The 22497-nt window shown below is 42.2% G+C and overlaps 2 protein-coding genes across 2 annotated transcripts; one reads left to right on the top strand and one right to left on the bottom strand.

Moving 5' to 3' along the window:
* Positions 1-43: 43 nt before the first annotated feature.
* Positions 44-4149, top strand: SLIRP (SRA stem-loop interacting RNA binding protein). Its single transcript, XM_028718542.2, has 4 exons — positions 44-174; positions 639-697; positions 1955-2062; positions 4017-4149. Exons 1-4 carry the CDS (start codon positions 102-104, stop codon positions 4080-4082), a joined length of 306 nt encoding a protein of 101 aa, XP_028574375.1. The 5' UTR covers positions 44-101; the 3' UTR covers positions 4083-4149.
* On the bottom strand, positions 4079-22315 carry SNW1 (SNW domain containing 1). Its single transcript, XM_028718517.2, has 14 exons — positions 22178-22315; positions 18175-18328; positions 17531-17692; positions 13923-14018; positions 13735-13841; positions 13012-13116; positions 12851-12920; positions 11048-11113; positions 9474-9590; positions 9035-9176; positions 8445-8541; positions 6599-6716; positions 4853-5019; positions 4079-4774 (listed from the first exon to the last, which is right to left on the bottom strand). The coding sequence occupies exons 1-14, from the start codon at positions 22189-22191 to the stop codon at positions 4579-4581; spliced, it is 1611 nt and encodes a 536-aa protein (XP_028574350.1). The 5' UTR covers positions 22192-22315; the 3' UTR covers positions 4079-4578.
* Between the last annotated feature and the right edge of the window lie 182 nt (positions 22316-22497).

The raw sequence follows: 22497 nt of genomic DNA, 5'->3' as shown, positions 1-22497 counted from the left end.
CGCCGGGAGTGACCTTGCTCGCGCTCAGCGGAAAGGGCAAGAGCGCGCCTCCCCATTGGCTGGCCGGCGAGAGCCCGCCTCACTTCCTCCTGGCTTTCAAGATGGCGGCGGCAGGTCCTTCCCGGCGGCTCTTCGAGGTCTTCGTTGCCCGCGTGCCTTGGACGGCGGGGCCAAGTGAGTGGGGTGCGGGGTTAGGGTAGGGGTTTCAGAGAGTCCCAAGAGGTGCTGTAAGTCGGCCCATTTGGCGTCTTAAAAGAAGGCTAGCCGGGGTTATAGCGTGGGCGCCTCCCGCTCCCCAGGTTTTAAGCCCTTTTCTCCATCCCTGCATCAGATGCTTGGGAGGCCCGAGACGTGAGTCGAACCCACCTTCTTTCTTGTGCCGAGGGCTTTGTACCCCGGCTAAAGGGCTACAGAGGAAGGGATTTCGGCTGACGCCATGCAAGCAGCACCTACAGAAACCCCCTCTCCTCTGCAACGGTGCAGCGCTCTGAATTCTTTTGCAGCTGTCCATCTTCCATGTTTGCAGCCCTAAGAGGATCTCCACTATTCTCGTCCTAATTTAAAAATCACGTCGTCGTCATGCACAGTAACGCCCCAAGACAACCTGGTTTGATAAATGACTCTCTCTGTTTTTGCAGATGAAGTAAAACAATATTTTGCTCAGTTTGGCTCTGTGAGAAAATGCCTGCTGCCATTTGTGAGTATCACTGCCGTTAACTGAACCTAAACTCAACAAAATATTTCTTCTCCACCGCGTTTTAGTTTTATACAATTGCAATTTACATATAACAGTAAAATTCAGGTCTGGCACAAAGCCACCTAACAAATGTTAATATCCAGTTGGTATCATCACCTGCATTTTAAAATGCATCTGAAAATTATAAAAGAAAAATTCAAACTATTGAGACAATGCAGTATTCCCTGCTGGCACCTTTAGAACTGTATTTGAACACACTTAGCAGAGGCCACCAATAGTTCTTTTTCTTCCCATGCATTTTACAAACTTTATTTTCAGATGGACTTTCAGCTAGTTTCTGCCCTCTGTGATATCTGCATCTAAGGGCTGCTTGCGCTCAGACACTGATATCTCAGGGATATCCACTTAATATGAAGGGCATACAGTTCCCACTTTATGATAGTTTCCTATCTTGTGCTGTTCACTGCTTGTGTATTTAAATCAGGGACACGGACACACACACACACAGCTTTTGCTGTGCTAACACAACGACAAGACATCAAAAAATGAGCACTTTGAGTTTCATTGGAATGCATTACTTTTGTACTGAAATCTTAATTTCAGTGGAAGGGTTAATTATGCAACAATGGCTAGATCATGTTCCATAAAGTACAAAACGTGACTTGTAGAGTAACTGCTTTCCTTTTAATTTTATATTAATTTACAGTGCAATCACATATGTCTACTCACAAGTAAGTCCTCTTTTAATGAGGATTTACTCCCAGCTTATAGGATTTCAGCTATAACTCCACCCGTTCCCAGTGGCCTATCCAAAATTAGTTTCCCCCAGGAAATTCTCAACCCCCCCAGTATAAGGTAACTATGGGGGAACCAACCAAGGTACTCGTTTGTCGCCTTTGTGCATGATGCCTGGTGTTGATGGAAGTTTGAGTTAAACAACATGTGGAGGGCACCACGTTGGCTACTCCTGAGGCAACTAGTTAGTTTCCAGCAAATTCATTCTTGTCATCCCCCATAAACCAGTAAAATAAGTGGCTAGGAAACTTCCTAGTCTGCTGGGAAGAGAATATAATTTGCCAGTTGTTTAACATTTATGACTGGTAATGGCTTTCTGCACGACGCTGTTCACCAGGTTTCTGCTGAAGGTGAAAAGGGCACATGTAGTCCATCCTGAAGTAGCATTTAAGCAGTAGTTGATTAAGCACATAGGATCCATCAAATCTAAATCAATTCAACGTACTTGTTTTGGATGATTAGGATAAAGAAACGGGATTCCACAAAGGTTTTGGCTGGGTTGGATTTTCTACAGAAGAAGGTCTTAAAAATACTTTGCAGAAAGACACTCATATTCTAGAAGGAGCTAAGGTAAGAGGCTGTGCATACTGAATTTCTTATCCTAGAAGAGAATTGCTATTTTATATTTAAAGCTGAACACTGAGAATGGCCTGGTTAGCTTGTTTGTTGCACATTTCAGACCTTTCACAAGTTCAGACCTAATAAGTGACTTGAGACTTGCATAAATACAACAGATTTATAAGCAGGGGAGTGAATAGTTTTCAGTCCAAGGGGCATAATCCCTCATGGACAACCTTCTAGGCCTACACCCCAGTGGTGGATGGGGTCCAGAAAGTGGGCAGAGCAATGGATGTGACTTACAGGAGGCTATCTAAGAGCCATGCAAAACCAGAGGCTTTATCCATCCACCTGTCCATATAGAAAAGCAAGAGGCGGCACCACAGTTAAAGAACATGTTCCAGATTGGTAAAAGAGAAAGGTGTGGACTGGGGAGTCTTGAGAGCCAGCATTTGGTGGCATGTCGTTGTTTTACCCACTCCTGATCTACAGGGTGTAATATATCATCATGGTCTGAGCAAGGAGAGGGTGAGTTTGCGCTCTCCTAACACGGTCTCATTGCTTGATTGCGTGGAGGAGGAAGAGAATTGTTTCCTACTGTGTTATAGTAATTCTACCCCCCCCCCCCTTTACAGGCAGCACTGAGTAGGGGGCAATGCTAGTGTTAAGCCTCAACCCACCACTTTCCCAAGCCGAGCTGACCACAGAGAACAGGGAAAGGAGAAAACTGACACAGCTGATTTGTACATACAGTGGTACCTCTGGTTACGTACTTAAATTTGTTCCGGAGGTCCGTTCTTAACCTGAAGCACCACTTTAGTTAATGGGGTCTCCTCCTGCTGCTGCGCCGCCACCACGACGCAATTTCTGTTCTCATCCTGAAGCAAAGTTCTTAATCCAAAGTACTATTTCTGGGTTAGCAAAGTCTGTAACCTGAGGCGTATGTAACCCGAGGCATATGTAACCCGAGGTACCACTGTACTCTGTTGTGGTACTTGAGAGGCACCTTAGTTAGCATTGTCATCCACAAACATTTATTCACAAAGGATAGCTACATTTTATCTCTACCGCTTCCAGTTGCAGCAGAGGTGGTGGGCTGGAGTTGAAATACTCAGGGGCATGTTCTTAAGTGTGCTTCTTGGGTCTTTGCAAGCCAGGCTGTTAAGCTATGCTTTACAAACCTAACTTTCAGCAGGGATGTACTAGGGAACTTCCATAAAGAGATCCTAAGTGCAACCAGTTCCAGTGGGTTTTGCATTTGGTGCCAATTAAAAGGAGCCCAATGCAAAGCCTGCTTGCCAAGGAACATTTCAGAGACCTTGTACCACTTATTCTTTTCTCAGCTAACCCTTCTCATAGGATTGTTACAAGGATGAAGGAGAGGAAAATTATGCACCCCACCTTCAGGTTCTTACAGGAAAGAAGAGAAATAAATAAAACGGCTCTCATGTTCTATCCTTCATAGTTCAATTCATACCTGAAATAAGTTCAGTCTAACAGTCTTTTCACAGACATTTACTTCACAAATGAAAATGAGTCTTGAAAATTTCGTGGGGTGTGAGGTTATGGAAATCTATAATGTTTAAAGTTCTAAATGTGAAATGGCGTATATTGAATAAAGGAAAGTTGGTTGATCATTAGTCAGTGCATTTACAGTTGAAAGTAGGCATAATTAAATGTTGAAAGCCATTTATGAAGCTGTATCTGAAACACATTGTAGTAATCCTAGGTAATTTTAATTAATAAGCTGATCTGGTATTTCTTTCAGCCAAAAACGTATTTCATTAGGGGTTCATAACAGGCCTTGATTCGTAGAAACTTACACAAATGTTTTATGAAAAGTGGTTTCAACTTATGTGGAACATCACCTCAAAAATGAATATATTAAGTATATCAACATTGATATGGATATTAAGATTGTTTCTTCTACTGCCTTACTAGCAATTGTGTTTGTTCAATCTTTCAGCTTGATGTGAAACGTCAGAAAAGCAAAGGCTACTTTTCAAACAGAAGAACTGCTGACATCAGTTAAAGGAAGGAGACTTTATTTCACTGCTGTATAAAGAAACTAAAATAAACTTGGATATGTATTCATCTCAGTTAAATGAATCCAGCTGTTTCTCATAAGCTTAAGATGAATGAACTATACAATCACAGCAGAGCAAATGAACCACAATACACTTTCTTCCCCCTCTCACATACGTTACAGCAGAAGCAGGGCAAACTATGTACAAGGGGGAGTATTATCAGATGGAATAAGCAGCTTTAACTAAGAACTCCATATACACCAGGCAGCTTATTCTGACCTTAAGAGAACAGAGCTCCACCTGTGTAAAAACAAAGGGGCAGCACAAAGCTAGAGCCCCAAACACAAAACCTATAATTCAGTGGTCCAGTTTTTCGTTACTTCCTCTGTTCCTTGGGCAAAAGTGTCCCTTTAGCTGGGTGCCTATATCCACTATACAGGAACTGTCAGGTGGTTTAGACAATCCCCTGCAGTCTTGTTTAAAATGCTTGAAACCAATTCCTTACTCTTTCCTTCTCTTCTTGCCTTCATGCTCATGTTCTTTAGGACGGCTACTATCAGGCCTTTTTGAGCCCCCATGCTGTTTGGCTTCCTCCAAGAATTTGTCTAGACCGAAAGGATCCTCCTCAAACTGAACTGGTCCTTCTCGACCTCTTTGCCTGCGGTCTGAGCCAGAAAATTCCTTATCAGGAACAAACCTGTGAGACCAAAAGAAAGTAGTAAATCAAATGTTCTAGTAGTAAAAATACAATTGGAAATACTTGAAATTTCCATACCTGTTAGTAGTTTTTATTCGTGCCTCCAAATCATCACCATACACGTCCTTATCCACATTTTTACTAGGTCTGTAGATGTTCTGGGCCATGTCTTTACCACTTCTCCAGGGCTGGTCATAGACATTGTAAATTTCATCTTCTCCTCCAGCAAAGCCACTGTCCATACCCTAGCAGAACACCAAAACCATCTATATTAGTTGGATACTAACAAGCACAATGTCCAAAAACAGGTTCCCTTAGAAGTCATCAATACTCCTCCAAAACCTACCTAACCGCATTAGGTAGATTGCTATTTAGAGTCAGAATACAGCATTCTCTGGGAGAACAGAAATTCCTCATAAAACCAACAAGTCCCAACTTTGTTGCATACTAGCGTAAGAGAAAAGGATAGAACTATTCAGATGAAAGGAGAAACTTGGTTCTCAATGGCTTGGGATACCAGGTTCAGGTTTAGCCTCCAACCACAGTGGTGTCAGAGGGCACTCTTCTCCGCTAAACAGAAGTGTTGCATGCTTTGAAACACTATTATAGTGAAAGCTAAATTTACCCATAATGAAGGCAATATTGCAGGATAGTGCAATGCATTTTACTTTTAACCTACCCATAGTTTTCTAACCACTGCTCATTGAGGGGCTTTGGTAATATATTAAGTTATATTTAGAGGTGGCTTATTTTGTATTAAATTATACTGGAGTGGGCACCCATTTTTCCAGTTGAGGGCCACATTACCTCCTTTCGGGGTAATTTGGTAGGAGGCACATGATGAAGGGTCAGAGCCAAAAGCGGGGGGGGGGGGCTCTTCATCTCTTTCTGCCACCTCCTCCTCCTCAGCCTAGCAGGTTGTGGGGATGGGCAGATTATTGTATGCCAGAGGTTTGAACTGATCACTTGCAGATGGTTTTTAAAATCAGTACTGCATAAAATTTTCCTGAGGGCCAAAGGTTATCTACCTCTAATTCACATGTTGAATTCTTAACAACTGAAAGGCAAGGGTTGGTGTTAGAATCTAGTGCTGTAGAGGAAATGAAGCTGTTTAATTGTATTGTCCGGAGGAAGTGCCGAGTTTGCTTTCCTTCACTCAATGTGTTCTAGGATAGGGCTATCCCATTCTGGGATGTGGCGCTTGCTTTAATAGGCCTTTTCCTGTGGCCTCTCTTGGTCTGGAACGCAACAGTACAGTGTGCTTGGTAGCTGCCCCTTCATTACAAAAATAATCTTGAGGACATGTGTCTTCAGAGTTCAATTCCTTTCCTACCCACTCCCCACCAGCCTAATATTTTCCACAACAAATGTATAACCTGCAACACACACTAGTTACAGGTTCCTAGTTGTTGTCATCTGAGTACTTTAAATTAGAATTACTGAAAATTATGAACATAGGCTCAAATAACTGTTTTCAGATCTGCTACACAGTGAGCTATTTGGAAAAAGACGAAATAAAATATGGGTTGTTCAATCTATTGGCTGACATGTCATGGCTTAGGGCAGGCATCCCCAACCTTCGGCCCTCCAGATGTTTTAGATTACAATTCCCATCATCCCTGACCACTGGTCCTGTTAGCTAGGGATCATGGGAGTTGTAGGCCAAAACATCTGGAGGGCCACAGGTTTGAGGTGCCTGGCTTAGGGTATTTTTATTTTATGTCGCACCAATTTTTTAAATGCTGTACATCTGGCCATATACATGGCACTTGTCTCCTTCAAATGTAGTGATAACTTTCCAGAGCAATGGATGGCATTACTTACCTTACTCTGGTTGAAGAGCCTTTGGTCATACTGGATCTCACTGGATGTCCGAGGGTTAGGAACACCCAAGGCAATGACTTCACTAATATCTCTGTTCTCATTCCTTTGCAACTTCGACCTGAGTTAACAACATTGTATACTGGTTATGTTTCAAAAATATCAACAATTAAAACTTCCATGTGAGGACGTTTATTCAGAATAAAGATGCTGGAAGTCAGACTGAGAGTTTTGCAGTTGGGGGGGGGGTAGACATACTTTGAGGAAGCAGTGCTGATTTGCTTGAACACAGGAATAACTTAGTCATGAATGACATTTGAACTACCCAGTGGTTCCTTTGCACTTTTCCATCTTCATAAAGCTGACCACACCATGACAAACTGTTTTGGAAACTCTCAACTTCAAAAAATAGTCTGCCATACAAGCCTGGGCAACAGCAAGGGGAGTGCTCTTTCAGAACAAACAAACCTAAAGTCCTCTTAGGTCGTTAGGAACAAGTTTTACGCGTCTTTGGATTCTAGCATTCAACTTCAAGGAAGTTATCTTGCTTGTAATACAGAATACAGAAAGGTAATACAGAAAGGGCCAAACAGAAACAGACTGTAAAATTAAACTGTCCCCTTTGTCTCCAAAGCAGGTATAATTCTGTTGCGCAAAAGAACTGGGCTGCATAAAAGTTGTGGAATATATTGCATAAAGGTTCTTATTAATTTGCTACTTAACACAATTAATTGTGTGTTAGTTATTCTAGCAGCTAGTTCACACGTATGCTTGCTCAGGATGTGCATAAATTAAAACAAGGGAAATGATTTGAAACAATTTAAATCTTCAGATGCAAATTTAATCCATTAATGTTTTTTCCTGGGCGATTTAAAAATCACTCCACCCTGCAAAGAAATGGTTCTCAAAATACAATAGACAGCTAGTCCGGCTGGCACAAAGTGTGCAACCTAAGAGTAAACTAGGTGGGGAAAAATCTACATGATGGGCACAGGAGAACATGCCACATTCAAGCCTTTATCCGAGCATCATTCTTGCCTAAGGGTAAATATTGCATTCTACAGTGTCACTCTCCTGTCTGACCATCAAAAGCAAGAACATGGTAGTGGTATTATTTATTAAATTTATATACCTCTCTTCCTCCAAGGATTACTGTGTGGTTTACAGTATAAAAACAACAATATATATCTTAATAATAAACAAAACCATAACCGCTCCCCACATTTTAAAAGTTCATAGATTGTCTAACTCCATGATTGTGTTCTCCATGCTAATCCTCAAAGTTAACTTGTTCCCATCAAAATATATAAAAAATAAATAAAAAAAAATTGTTCAGTAGCACCTTAGAGACCAACTAAGTTTGTTCTTGGTCTCTAAAGTGCTACTAATTTTTTTTAAATTTTTTTTATATATTTCAACTGCGTCAGACCAACACAACTACCTACCTGAATCTTGTTCCCATCAGATGCAGATCCCATCATAATACATCCTTAGTCCCTCCTTTGGGGCTGATAGAGAGAAACTAAGGAACTAGTGCTATACAGATATGCAGAAGAACACACAAGCACTTAATACATAGAAGCACAAAAATTGACACACACTACCTTTAACATAATAGTGTGCTATAGCACACCAGAAATCACTGCACCACAGGTATGTACATTTCCAAATCTTGTAAATTGCTTTGAGGTTTTCTCCAATGAAGTGGTATATAAATTTTATATAAACAGTAACTTAATACAAAACAACAACCAAATGAATACTATTTTTTTAGGTTAGAATCAAACGTTTTACATTTACCTTGACCAAGTAGTAAACTGCCCAGTTATTATTAGCTGAACAACTTTACCTTTTGTCAGGGGCTGCTCTGGAAAGATTCCGGTCGTGCTGTCTCTCTTTTCGTCTGTCATGTCTGATTTCATCACGTTCTCTAGCTTCCCCATCCTCTGCACAGATACATTTGAAATTCAAAATTACATGCAGCCATCTCTTATGTGAGTTAACAGCAACATAGTGGAAGCTGAACTTGCAGCTATGAAGAACACAGTGGATGGTGGACTAAGTACTCAGAAGTTGAAGGGTCTCCTAACAATTCTACACTTGTTCACGAAATGAACAAGTGGCCCAACAACTTTAGTGCTTTCCTTAGTTTTCATCTAAAGGTTACATGCCATTAACAAGAAGCCACCTAAACTACAATTCTATGCACACCTACTTGGACGCCACTCAACAAAGGAGAACTTACTTCCACATAAACATGCATAGAAATGAGCTGCATTCTTTTTGCATTTGGAACGCTATGCATGTAGAGACCTCCAGAATGAAGCCATCCTTCTGTAACTGCATATAGTGCAGTCTTCCTGATAAGGTCAGTACACCTGTCATGTGCAGAACCCTCTTTGGAATATTTTATGAAAACCGCAGTAGGATGGGATGTACCTTTCTCCACATGGGTTTTGATCCCTGCCCTTCGCTCCCTGGCCTTCTGGGCCATTTCCCGGAGTTTCTCCTCATGCTTCTCTTTTTCCTTCTGGGCCATCTTCCGCTCCACCTGGGCTCGCATCTCCACAGCCTCACGAGCCTGCACAAGATTCAGAGCACAGCCAGATGGTAAGGAGAGAACAAGAAGACCTAGTTTTTATGCTTTTGAGTGGTAATATAAAACAGGATGTACAGTCCAGAACTGGAAACAGCCAGCTGCTTTGGGCCGATCAAGAAACTAGACGAGGGCTAGAAGAACAATGTAGAAGCCATGCCACACTACTGACACAAAGCCGTTTCCAAGCAACCGGCTAAAAGTTGCAATGCTGCTCAAATTTATTATGTGGAAAGAAATTACTCAGAAAGATGCACTGCAGAGAAGCACCTATAGCCTGACCTTCCTGTCAGCAATGTAGAGAGCCTCAGCCAACTTGGCAAAGTTTTCATTAATGTGGACAGTCTGCAGTCCTCTGCCATCCGCAGCCAGGCGCTTGTCTAATGGAATGGTGTAACCCTGGAGGAAAAACAGACAAGACAGTTGATCACGAAAGAAAAGACATGGCATGCCAAGAAGCTGCCCCAAATCCTTACTTGTAATTCAATATTAATTAATTAGTTTCTATACCGCCCTATACCCGAAGGTCTCAGGGCAGTTCATTTGCTCTAGGTGCAAGTAGTTGCATTGTTTGGTTCCTACTTTTGTAATCCTCCATACACCAAGCCCCTGTTTATGGCATTAGTTGAAGTAATACACTTCTCTCAGTTTCAAGATTTAAAATGGTCTTTAAAACTTCCTTGATTCTATCTATGCAACACGTTTTCCCTTTTCACTATTTGTTGTATACTGAAGAATCCCAACAAATGCAGGAGTGATTAGTACCACCACCACCAAGTATCTGACTGAAGCTGCAATCCTGAGCACATTTATTTAACAATGGGAATAACATTCCAAATAAAAGTAGCACCAAACATGTTTAAGTTGCTGGGAAAATTAAATCATGTTTCTACAAACTAAAGTTTTATTAAAAGAATCAAAGAAACCCCTGCACCTATGACATATTCAGTGGCCTCAATGTGATATTCTCTGCCACAGTAGTTCTAATAACAAGGATTATCCTAAACATCACAGGAATTCATCACTACTCCCTCTTCCTGCAAGCACTGAACTGTCAATGTCATTGTTCTCTGAATAGGACAACAAAGGGCCTTTGCAAAAGAGAAAAATAGCTCAGAGTATAGAAGAGACACAAAGGCAGCTGAGGCAACTGAAGAATAACCAATTTATTGTGGCACAAGCTTTTCTAGCAACATCATAGACCTTAGTTGGTAGACAGAGAAGGTGGTACATATACACACTTACTGCAACAGAAGCTAGTTACCATAAATGTGAACCAGTAAATAATTTTATATAATTCCTCCCATTTGTATCCTGCTCCAACTCCATTGTGTATATATGACTACCCCAATCTACAGCAACAGTCCTGTGAAGTATGATAGCCTGAGTGTACACAACCGGCCCAAAGTAATCATATAGGGTTAATGACTAAGTGGGGATTTGAATCTAATTCTTTCTGATTCAAGTCCAACACTTCCAATGGCTCGGATAAATAGATGCTACTGCAAGAATATATCCTTTTTGGTAAAGGCTTGAGAGCATCAGGGCAAATTGGTTCCATACCCTGCAAACAGCAGTATGAGGGAATTTTAAATACTTTCCTTTGCCTAACCACAGCTGATCACTGCAAAACGGCAATTTACTATCTAGCAAATTCTTTGCCCTTGTCATCTTGGCAGTTTTAAGATAAAAGGCAGAGAAGAGTCAAGCCCTATCACTGCAACCTCCTTTCTGAACACAGCTGGTTTACTCAGCTCTGGATGCTTTAAAGTATCATTCAGACTGCAGATCATTTTTTGAGGAGTTTCCCCAGCAGGATGCAACATTACAGTTTGACGTTATGACAAGTTAATTACCTTAGCATTTTTCCAGTTTGAAATGCAAGGAGGAATTTTCCATTCTTGTTGCTCCTTCACGGTCATCTGAACAGAGAAGAGGTAAAGAGATTTTAGATTTTTTCCCCTTTTTACCAATGAGAGGCGGGGATTCATTCCCATTCTGAAACACAGTAGCTGAGTAGCCATGAACCGTCAAATAGGAAGTGTCAACAAAACACAGTGAAATGTCCCCCCCCCCCCCCCAGCAATTGTCATGTTCATTCAAGCTGCATCTCCTGGAAAGCTAAAACTAAAAGAGAAGCTATCAGCAATTCTGGCAACAGTAGCTGAATGTTTAAACCTCAGATACCAAACTTTTTGGGAAGACCTAGGTCAGTGTATCCAGTCCAACTCCCCAAAATGGGAACTTCGATCTGTATCCAATGAGTTTAATTCACATAATCCTCATTGGTAGCACTGAAAGTTTCTTCAACAAATAGTAGCCCAAAGAACATTCATGGCTTTTACAAACATTGCCACATTGCTCAAGTAGCTATCAGGAATGAATGAACAAGGTTTACCATGCCAAGGTGCCTACAGAATAGATGGCTCCAGACCTCTCAAGCAAGCAAGTCTAGCCACAAGCTATAGGGAAAAGAAAAACAAAAAAATCTGGAACATCACTAGACAATCTAACCAGGGGGAACATAGCTCAGTTGGTAGAACATGACTCTTTAATCTCAGAGTTGTGGATTCGCACCCCACATTGGGCGAAAGATCCCTGCACTGCAGGGGGTTAGACTAGATGACCCTTGTGGTCCCTTCCAACTCTACAATTCCATGATTCTAGCTCAGGTCAAAGATCCATCTAGCCCAACAACCTGTTTCTCAGACTGAGTAGCTTTATTGAATGACCCTGGTTCTAGTATTATGAGACAAGGAGACAAAACAACTTTCTATTCTCTTTCCCCATGCTGTGCATAATTTTATGGCCCTGAAACTTATTCCCCCTTGCTTACGTTTTTTATAAACTATGAATCCCAAGACACTGTACTCTTCCTTCTAGGGGAGCTGCTGCAGCCTCTGATCCTTTTAGTTGTCCCTTTGTGCAACTATTTTCAGGATTTCAATATCATTTTTCAGGTATGACAAACATAACTACACACAATATTCCAAGTGTGGTTGCAAGCATTAGCAGCAATTATATTTTTGATTGAGATGCCCTAAGGTTTCCTAAAATGGAATTTATCTTTTTCACAGCTGCTGCAGAGCAAGTAGCTGTTTCACTGAGCTCTCCACCACAAACCCGATCTTTCTTTTCTGGTAAGTCACTGCTCTCAGATCTCCTTGGCGTAATATGTGAAATTAGGATCTTTCCCCTCAATTTCCATTGAACCACTTTTGCTATTCTTTTGTACATTCACCTAGTTTGTAGAGATTCTTTTGGAGCTCTTCACAATCTTGGGTTTCACCAAACTGAATAATTTGGTGTCAATCTCAACTTGGCCACCACACTGCTTGCTCCCAACTCCAGTCCATTTATCAACAAGTTAAAAAGCAGTGGTACCAATACAGATACTTAGAAGAACTTACATCCATCCATTTTTAAAACTTTCTGAACTGACACCTCAAAATTACATTTTATTGTAATCCATGTCCATCCCACTCTCCATCATGTCTCATGCTGGGATAGCTTGTTAACTTCCCTGAGGCTGGAGAAAAACAGTTCCTGCCCAATGGCCCCCAACGGATTGTCTGCCGATACGTACACTTGAATCCTCCATACTTTATGCATCAGATGTTCAAAAATGTTACATAAGAGTTGTCACAGTTGTCCATTACCTTTCTGCTGGGAGAGTGCATTACAGGAGCTGGAGGTGATGGTGGCCCACGAGGAATTTTCTTGTTAATCCTAATGAGTTGAAAAATATAGTAAACTTAGTATGTCAGTCTCTGTCCCTGGACCCTCTAAGGCACAATAGTTGTACATTTCTGATTCTTACTTGAATCTTGGTGGCTCCATGGGGTCTTTTTGCATCTCCACCATTCTAATAACTCTCTGTTTTGCACCAGAGTTGAAGGCCACACCTTGCTGTGATGGTGTGTATCTGAAAAAACAAGGAAGAAATTCAGTTATCAGTACAGAGCCTCTAATGAGCCTCTTATTTACTTTGCCAGAATTTTAGTTTTGCTCACAGACATTGGATTGCCAAGCATACACACTTGAGTAGAAGTGCAGAAGTAGATGATGTGTCACTGTTCTTTCAAACTGAGCACACATTGAACTATAGAGCTCTGTTTCAATCATACAGCAGAGCCCGATGTTCTAATTCCTATCCAATTTTACTGGTAGGATAGTAAAAATCTTTCCAACTGGATACCCTGTATTTCAGACCTATATATTTGAAGGTAGCTTCACAGCCCTCATTGTGCTATTCACCATTTATGGACCATAAAAACCATCATATATTTATTGCAAGAAAGTTCATTATCAGAAACAAACCAAGAAGAGAACACATAGCCACACAGTTTCCTATGCATAGCTAAGTACATCACGTTCTCTGTAACAGGACTAATATCACATTTCATTAAACAGCAATAATTTCTTAACACTCATGTAACTGCTTGTGGCCTGAGATAATGGTTATGTTTCACACTCACAAAAAAGGCCTTACATTAAACTTTGCATGCAAAGAAATTTCAACAATCCAAAAATTGTCCAGTACCGAATGTATTGAGCTGGAGCTAGTTTATCAGCTGCTCGGACTGGCATGGCTGCTGCAATTTTCTGGGAGACAGACTTTTCCAGTGCTGCTCGAGTCTTTTCTGTAAGCTGCAATCAGAAATGTTACATTAAACACTTGGACGAGATGCAAGTGGCTTCAATAGTTAGGTGCATCACTGACCACAATACCTCTCTGACAGCTTCTTCATCAGGTCTTTGCAGATCAGGGTCATCCACATTCATAACTTCCTTTGGAACCAGGTCTGTGTATTTGCTGTAAATGACCTGAAACATTGAAAACAGCATTATGAAAAGGGAATACTGTAAATGAACAAAAAATCCTGCATACTTGTGGAGCTTCGTTTCCCTCCTCATTTATGGAGCTTTATTTAATTTAAAAAAACAACAATAAACTAGATTAGCTTTCCAAAATAGAATTGTCCATATAAGGGCCAAACACTAAGAATATATTTAGAATTCCAAATCGGGAGCCTTTTTATCATGACCATAGAATCAAAGTTGAGTTGATCAAAAACCTGGAATTCTTTCATACCCTATTTGGGGCTACTGGGATATTTTGCTTATGTCCTTTCCACCAAATGGTACTCAAGGTGGCTAACGAAAAAAATACAAAACAGAAGGTAAAAGATAAATAATAATTGCAAGGAAATAGCTCATCCTCTGGTGCAATGGCGGTCTGAAACTTTAAAAGTTGCACAAATTGCAAGCATTATGGAGTTTGATTGGTTAAGAAAAAGCAGACAACACAGAGTGCTTTGCAAAGCTGTCATATTTATTAATTTTTGAGACCAGAACAAGTGAAACACATTTGTGTCAATAAGCTTGAATTATTGAGGGCTTATTTGTGAGAAGTTTGGGTTAGGGTTTGTGAGCGGATTGCATTAAATTGCATATAATTTGAATACCCATTGAAAAAGCCTGCAAACACCCTGTTCTGCCCCGCCCCCCATTTTTGAGAGATTTTCAAGTCACATCTGGGTTTGGCATGATGCACGCGTGTGAGGTTGCACACATACCAGACGCGCCTAAAATGGCTGCTGCATGTACTGCATTTGGTATCAACATCACTACATTTTTGTGGCAGCTTTCTTCTTTAGAGAATAAGGTAACGTTTTAAGAGCTTCTGGGCAATGTTCTTCAGGTTCAAGAACTGGTGCCCCTTTGCCATCTAGAATAATAATAATAATAATAATAATAATAATAATAATAATAATAATAATAATTTATTATTTGTACCACGCCCATCTGGCTGCGTTTCCCCAGCCACTCTGGGAGGCTTCCACAGAGACCAAAAATACACTAAAATGTCACACATTAAAAACCTCCCTGAATAGAAATGGGATAAGGCAATTATGTTGCAGCAGGATGCATGTATAAAGGTGTCTACCAAACTAAACCTATATACCATTTACTACAGACTATGCCGGGAGCCAAGAGAAATGTTAACACGTGTTATTTTTTGTGGTGCTACCAGGTAATTTCTCTCAAGCTACTGTGACATGCTTTTGTGATTGCTTAAACTTTTGCTTGTGGGGGAGGCAGTAATACCACACAGTTTTCTCAGAGCATGTGTATAATTACACAACTGTGAAAGCTGGAAAATGTATTATAAACTCTAATATCCAAAACACAACATATACAAGAAAAGATGATGGTAAAAAATAAAGAAATAGAGAACTAAGTCCTAGCAAACCAGGAATTAAGTTGTTCTATATATCCATAAACTGAGCCTAATTGCTCAACATTACTCAAGGAGGCAAGTATTCACCCCAAAAGAGATTGCTCTAAGCAGCACCTCTCCATCTTTTATGGCATTTGCCTAACTATAAAAACAGACCTGTAGCTCAACTAATAATTTAGCGCAGGAACGATTTTCCAATTCTCATCCAAGTATTCCAGAATTAACAACCCTTTAAATGAGTATCAATGGAAACACATCTCACAAAGCCAAATGAAGGACATTTGAAGAGCAATATTTCTTCATGGTAATTAACTATAAAAACCCCAAGAATCTCAAAGCATGAAGAACCAAGCTCAAAATATCCCAGAGAATGAAAGAAGATGATGTTCTATCCACATTAAAACGAGTAAGCTCTGAATATGATAAAGCCACGATTCATTATCCACTGTTTATGAGAAAATGATAGTAAACCGAGTACAATGCGGTAGCCTTACTGGTAATAACAGGCTTGCAATTACCCACTTGCCCATTCATGTATGGAGAACAAACGTTTCCTCAAAGCAGTAAGGTGAGTCTTCCCTACTGGGAGGACAGACCCACATGACTCTTTGGTTCTTTCCCAAGACAAGGCTACATGATGGAGGTTGTTGAAAATGCTCTTCGTCCTCTCTTTTCCACATGTTTAGCATTTATATGCATGGAGGCTGAGCATTGGGTACACTGTCTCTTCCCTTAATCCTGGAGAAATAGCCCACACTACTGAAGGAAAAACAGCAGAATATGTCTGTGTGGAGACGATCACACTCTGAGGAACCATTAGGAATACTAGGTAGAAACACGTTTCCACTTCACATGCCACAAACATCATTTTACTTCAAAATAATTAACACAGATTCATCATAGTCTCACACTCACTTCTAAAGCTCACAGTAATTAAGACAGATTCGTTTCCCTATTTGGTTAATAAGAATGCACTGGGAAGAGGCTTTGCCATTCATCTTGGCTGGGTAAAGACTGAGCCAGGTAAGTATCCATGCAGAGTATGCATGGTGTGTTCTAGCCTCAAAAGGCAATTTGCTCTTTAAAGGAGAAGCAGAGCTGCATAACTGAAGAGGCAGTGCTAGTGTGGTCACTTTCGTATTTAGCTGCATGTGCAGTTTTGCTCCCTTTCACTTTAAAGGCTACTGGATCTTTAAGGCAGAACAATTGGTGTGTTCATAGACTAATATGGTGACAATATAACTTTCTCCACCTTCACTGTCCTTCAGTTCCTGCAACCAAGGAAAGTAGTGCTCAAGCATCTATCCCTTTGTTTGGCTTCCCATTCTTGGGTGAAGCTAAGTAGATTCCCCAATCTCTACTTACCTTGGTCCCAGAAACATGACATGTAGACTGGGTAGGCAACCATAGTAGTGGAGTGGGCACCAACACCCTCAGCAACCAACTGTGAGAATAGCCAAATCACCTACTCCTTAGTCATTCGGCCTTCCAGCTGTTTTGGGACTACATCTCCCATCATCCGTCGCTAACAGGACCAGTGGTCAGGGATGATGGGAATTGTAGTCCCAAAACAGCTGGAGGGCAGAGTTTGGGGATCCCTGCTTAAGGACAATACTCTAGGTCCTGGATCTATATATGTAGCAGAATGAGGTGGAAATATTCTAAGATGGTAAAATTGGCTGTAGTACTTCAAACTGAGGATGGAAGGTTGTGTTTTTGAATGCTGCCCTGCAGCCTGAAGTGGTACAGTCCACTCTAATACATAATTTTGCTGCATATGGAGACTAGGCCTCAGTGATGTTGACTATGTGACCACATAAAGACTCACATCCTTATAATAGGCAGATGCTATGAAATGTGTTTCTGTATTATTTCTTAAGAATGTAGCGATTCAGAAAAGTGTCTTCACATGTTATACTTTCAAGATATAAATCTCATGTTCTGCCACTGTACTGTCGGACTTGTGAGAAACTCATCTACAATTCATAACAAAACTTTTCCAGGATGCATTAGAATTAGTAAGCCAAGTAAAATAAAACAATATCCATAAACAATAAAACTGTATCTATATACAAGCATCTGGGAAGTCTATTACCTTGTCTTTTGACTGTCCCTGCCGAGCTATAGCATCATATTTTATTTTTCCTTCTGCATCCACTTGAACAGCTAATGCATTGGACATTTTCTTTTTTCGGCCCATATCCAGAGGATATTGGGCAACATGAATTTCTGGGAAAGCACCTCCATCTCCAAAATCCTATACAGTAAAATAAATTGGAAATGATTACAAAATGGGCAAAAGAAACAAGAAGGTGTTGTTAGTACTAGACTAGTCATTCAAAAACTAACAGCAAAGGCTAGGATTTTCATTTCATTTCACTTTTAATTTGTATACTGCCTTTTTATATTACTATACACAAGACGGTTTACAAGCTGAAGAAAAAACAAAATATACAACGAAGTTCAGGAACAGTAAACCTCTGGCTCTGCAGATGTTGTCACACTCCAAATCCCATCAGCCCCAGGCAGCATGAGCAATGGTCAGGAGTAATGTAATTCAACATCTGGCAGGCCACAAGTTTCTCACCACTGAACTAGATGTTAGGATGGGTATCTATGTAAGCAGCAGAGTTACAGAAATAGATATTATAGGCCCTTACATTCAAAAGCCAAGATCTCACTTCTCTAAAGTAACTAAAATAATTATTCATGTCAACAACTGTGCACACCACTCTTTACCTCCAACATTCGTGGTATCCATCCTTTCCGATAACCGTAAGGGGGTGGCTCCCTTCGTGATGACACCAATGCAGTCTGTCTCACCCTTTGAGATCTTGCCCTCTCTTCTAATTCCAGCTGGTCTTGAGATAGCTGAGTTGGTGCTGGTAAAAAACTAAGCAAACAGAAAGAAGGAACTTAATATTTGGACTATATCTGTATACATTAGACAACACATGAAATATTGTTCTTATTCCATTAAACTGTTTTATAAAGAAACTGCAGTTCTGCGCTTTTGATTTATTTTCTCTAATTTGCCTCTAAAGAGCTCTTTTCCTTCCTAAACATCAGGTTCCTGCTGCTACAGTTCTGATACAAAATCCAAGGTGATTTAGGGAGAGTCCATATTGAGTTATTGTGACAAAATCATTCTTCCTTTCCACTGGTTTGCAATGCTGATGTTACAATAAACATTTGGTTTAAAGCATGAGCATATCTGAGCATTACTCCAACTAGACAGAAAAGACAGTGGGCTGTATCCAACATTGCAGCTCCACTGGCACAACAGATTTCCATGTGTGCAAAATAACTTTATTTTCCTTGCCTGTCCCCTCCAGCCTCTAAAGGTAAAGGTAAAGGGACCCCTGACCATTACGTCCAGTCACGAACGACTCTGGAGTTGTGGCACTCATCTCGCTTTATTGGCCGAGGGAGCAGGCGTACAGCTTCCAGGTCATGTGGCCAGTATGACTAAGCCGCTTCTGACGAACCAGAGCAGCACACAGAAATGCCATTTACCTTCCCGCCGGAGCGGTACCTATTTATCTACAGTGGAACCTCAAGTTGCAAACGTGATCTGTGCGGGAGGCACATTCGCAACCCTCAGTGCTGTGTCTGCGCACACGCGTGACGCGATTCAACGCTTCTGTGCATAGCACGATTTAGCGCTTCTGTGCATGTGCGAGCGCCAAAACCTGGAAGTAACCCGTTCCAGTAGTTCTGAGTTTCAGAGCATCCGTAACCTGAAAATGCATAACCTGAAGTGTCTGTAACCCAAGGTACCACTGTACTTGCATTTTGATGTGCTTTCGAACTGCTAGGTTGGCAGGAGCAGGGACCGAGCCCATGCCCTCAAAATCAGCTCCTGAGGATTAGGGGAGAGTTTAAAGCAGATGGGTGGAGTGCTGGGGAGGAAGAGGAAACTTAACAAGTCCCATTGTGCCAGAATTACATGTGTGGAGTATTGCAGTGTTCCCCAACCCCCGGGCCGTGGACCGGTGCCGGTCCGTGGATCAATCGGCACCGGGCCGCCTGAGGAACTTCAAATCATTTCACCGTGGTGGGTGGCCGAGGCGCAGAGCATTGCGCCCTCTCAAGCCCGCCCATTGTGTGACAATAGCGAATGAAAATTCACTATTGTTACACTGATGCTCCTCCTGGCCAATCAGGGAGCGAGTCCTCCCGCTTCCTGATTGGCCGAAAGGCAAACCTCACGCCATTGGCCGAGGAGGAGGTGCCACGGGGGGACTGAGGACTCGAGGTCGGAGACGTGGGGACTGAAGAGAAGCTGCTGTGAGGTAAGTGCACGGAGGGGGGGGGACTCAGCTCAAAACAAGCGGGCCACGGAAAAATTATCAAACATAATTATCAAACAAGCGGCGATAAAAAGGTTGGGGAGCACTGGAGTATTGGATACAACCCACTATCACCAATAAAATACCACATTAGAAACTCATATATATAAGCTAACCCCCAAATGGCACCTTAAACCTAGGTTATGGTTGCCAAAACAGAATGTCTAGGTGCAATTTCCCCCTCAATGAAATTTATTATTATTAATAATTTAATTTCTATAGCGATTTATATTTTAAAGAAAAAAAATCTCCAAGTGGTTAGCAACACATTAAAACATCAAATAATACAATCCAGAATAAAACAAATTCAAGCTCCAAGGAAAATATTTCAGATCTTTCTCTAAGAAACACTTTGCCTTCCCCATATTTATTTACCTACTTAATCTGTGACCCTTGGGCGGCAAGGTTCTAGCCCAGGGGTCTGCAACCCACGGCTCCGGAGCCGCATGTGGCTCTTTTACACCTCTGCCGCGGCTCCGGGGCGGATACTAGCGAGGGGAGGAGGCGCATTGTGCGCCCTGACACTCCCCACTGTGGCGGGCGCTGTACTGGCTGTGACGTCGCATGGGGGCGGTGCGTGCGTTAGTCACGCACCGTCCCGACGTCACCTTCCCGGTTTTGCGGCTCCCTTTTTTTTTCCCCTTCGGAAACGGGTCCAAGTGGCTCTTTTTGTGTTAAAGGTTGCAGACCCCTGTTCTAGCCTTTCAATATCAAACCACTTAACACCACGTTCACACTTATGTTCCTTCAGTTTGCTGTTGCAGCATGATGAGGCAAAGCCTTCCCCAAAGTCTTCACTGGATGCCCATGAGTTCTAGTATTTCATAGAATCTTAGAATTGTAGAATTGGAAGGGATCCTGAGGATCATCTAGTCCAACCCCCCGCAATGCAGGAATATGCAGCTGTCCCATATGGGGATCAAAGTTGCAACCTTGGCATTATCAGCAGCATGCTAAGTCTAAGCAACTGAGCTGGTATGCATAAATAGGAAAACAAATCAATTTGGGAATGTTTAACTCAGGATTAATCAAATCACATCCAAGATAACTCCACATATGATCTTCTGATGTCAGAAAAAATCCTGAAGCCTGCACATGGTTTGACAAAGCTGAATACAGTGGTACCTCGGGTTAAGAACTTAATTTGTTCTGGAGATCCGTTCTTAACCTGAAACTTTTCTTAACCTGAAGCACCAGTTTAGCTAATGGGGCCTCCCACTGCTGCCGCGTGATTTCTGTCCTCATCCTGAAGCAAAGTTCTTAACCCGAGGTACTATTTCTGGGTTAGTGGAGTCTGTAACCTGATGCGTATGTAACCTGAAGCGTCTGTAATCCGAGGTACCACTGTATGTTAAGTATTTTCACCGTGCATACATGGGATTAACATGTAACAATGGCACATGAAAATGTAAACATGGCTTTCACGCTGTCTTGCTTATTTCATATATTCACTGCATCAATTGGCTACTCCTGATAAGCTGCAACTGGAGGTGTAAACAGAACACACTGAGAAACATTTTGTTTGAGGCAACACAAACTGCAATGGTCCATTTAGCTCAGTATTGCATATGTTAACTGGCAGAAGATTTTAGGTATAAGTATTTCCCAGCCCTACCTGGAGCAGCCAATGACTCAATCTAGAACCGTCTCCATGTGAAGCAAGTGTTCTGCTACGGAGCTACAGCCCACTTCATACCACAGTCCCCAGAGCCTTGTTCACACATTGCACTGAACACAGGTACAAACCGTCTCTACAAATGAGCACGTGCGTTCCGTAGTGCTCAACTGTCGTAGCGTGTGAATAACGCTACAAGTACACAGCTCAAATTCTGTGTATAGATTGTACACTAATTGAACGTAACGTGTGAAAATCCCGCTTGGACATAAAACATGCGAAGAAGCCCTTTCCCAACACAACAAGACATCCCGTATGAAAACCGAGCGGGGTACAAAAACAGCTTCCAGGCTGAGGTTACATCCTTGCCCAGGTGCGGCCGACAGCGAGAGCACGTCTGAATCAGTGTACCCGTATCCGGCAACCCAGATCATCGCCCCGCCCCCATCGCGGTCTATTCGCACCAGCAGTGGATGGGAACCCACCACCACCACCGGCGAAACCGAAATTCCGTTGGCGTTACTAGACATGCCGGCGGGAGAGAGGCCTCCCCACCCCCACGAAAACAGCGAGGCCTTCGGATCAACCTCTCAGGAAAATGCCCGGATCGGTCCAGGCCTCACTGGCGAAACTGCGCCGCCATCGCAACCTCCTCACAACCGACTACCATAAACAAAAACCTGGGACTCCGGTTCAAAAGAAAACGAGCTCCGGAAAAGAGAGAGGAATCTGCTCCCACCGCCTCGCAGGGTGCCGCTTCAGGCCCTCAACCAACCTGGTCAGCGCCATCTTGCCGTTCTTCCTCTTCTCTGGGCCTCGCCAGCGGTTCTTGACAGCGTCGATAAAGCAAGACTCGCTTGGGAGCCAAAGGCATTCTGGGAATTGTAGTGCCCGCGCTTCCTTCGTTTGCCGACGCGAGGTGGCGCGGCGGCTTTCGGCGCATGCGCATCAGTGGCCTCTCCTGCTTTTGAGATGGATGCGTGGGAATAGTATGCCGTGGGGATGGTGGCTCCCCCACCCCCGCCGCCCCGCGGTATTCCCTACCACTCCCTCCACTACGGGGAGAAAAGGAGAAACTTGAAAACGAGACCAGGT

This window comes from Podarcis muralis, chromosome 1 (genome assembly GCF_964188315.1).
Source record: "Podarcis muralis chromosome 1, rPodMur119.hap1.1, whole genome shotgun sequence".
Classification (NCBI taxonomy): domain Eukaryota; kingdom Metazoa; phylum Chordata; class Lepidosauria; order Squamata; family Lacertidae; genus Podarcis; species Podarcis muralis.
Note: the sequence above shows the minus strand (reverse complement) of the source record. Positions and strands in the feature narration are given on the sequence as shown.

Coding starts and splice junctions, on each gene's coding strand:
- SLIRP (XM_028718542.2), top strand. CDS start 102: ATGGCGGCGGCAGGTCCTTCCCGGCGGCTCTTCGAGGTCTTCGTTGCC. Junction 698..1,954: donor GAAAATGCCTGCTGCCATTT/GTGAGTATCACT, acceptor TTGGATGATTAG/GATAAAGAAACGGGATTCCA. Junction 2,063..4,016: donor ATATTCTAGAAGGAGCTAAG/GTAAGAGGCTGT, acceptor TCAATCTTTCAG/CTTGATGTGAAACGTCAGAA.
- SNW1 (XM_028718517.2), bottom strand. Junction 13,117..13,734: donor GCTCCAGCTCAATACATTCG/GTACTGGACAAT, acceptor TTGTTTTTTCAG/ATACACACCATCACAGCAAG. Junction 9,177..9,473: donor TCTACATTGCTGACAGGAAG/GTCAGGCTATAG, acceptor AATCTTGTGCAG/GCTCGTGAGGCTGTGGAGAT.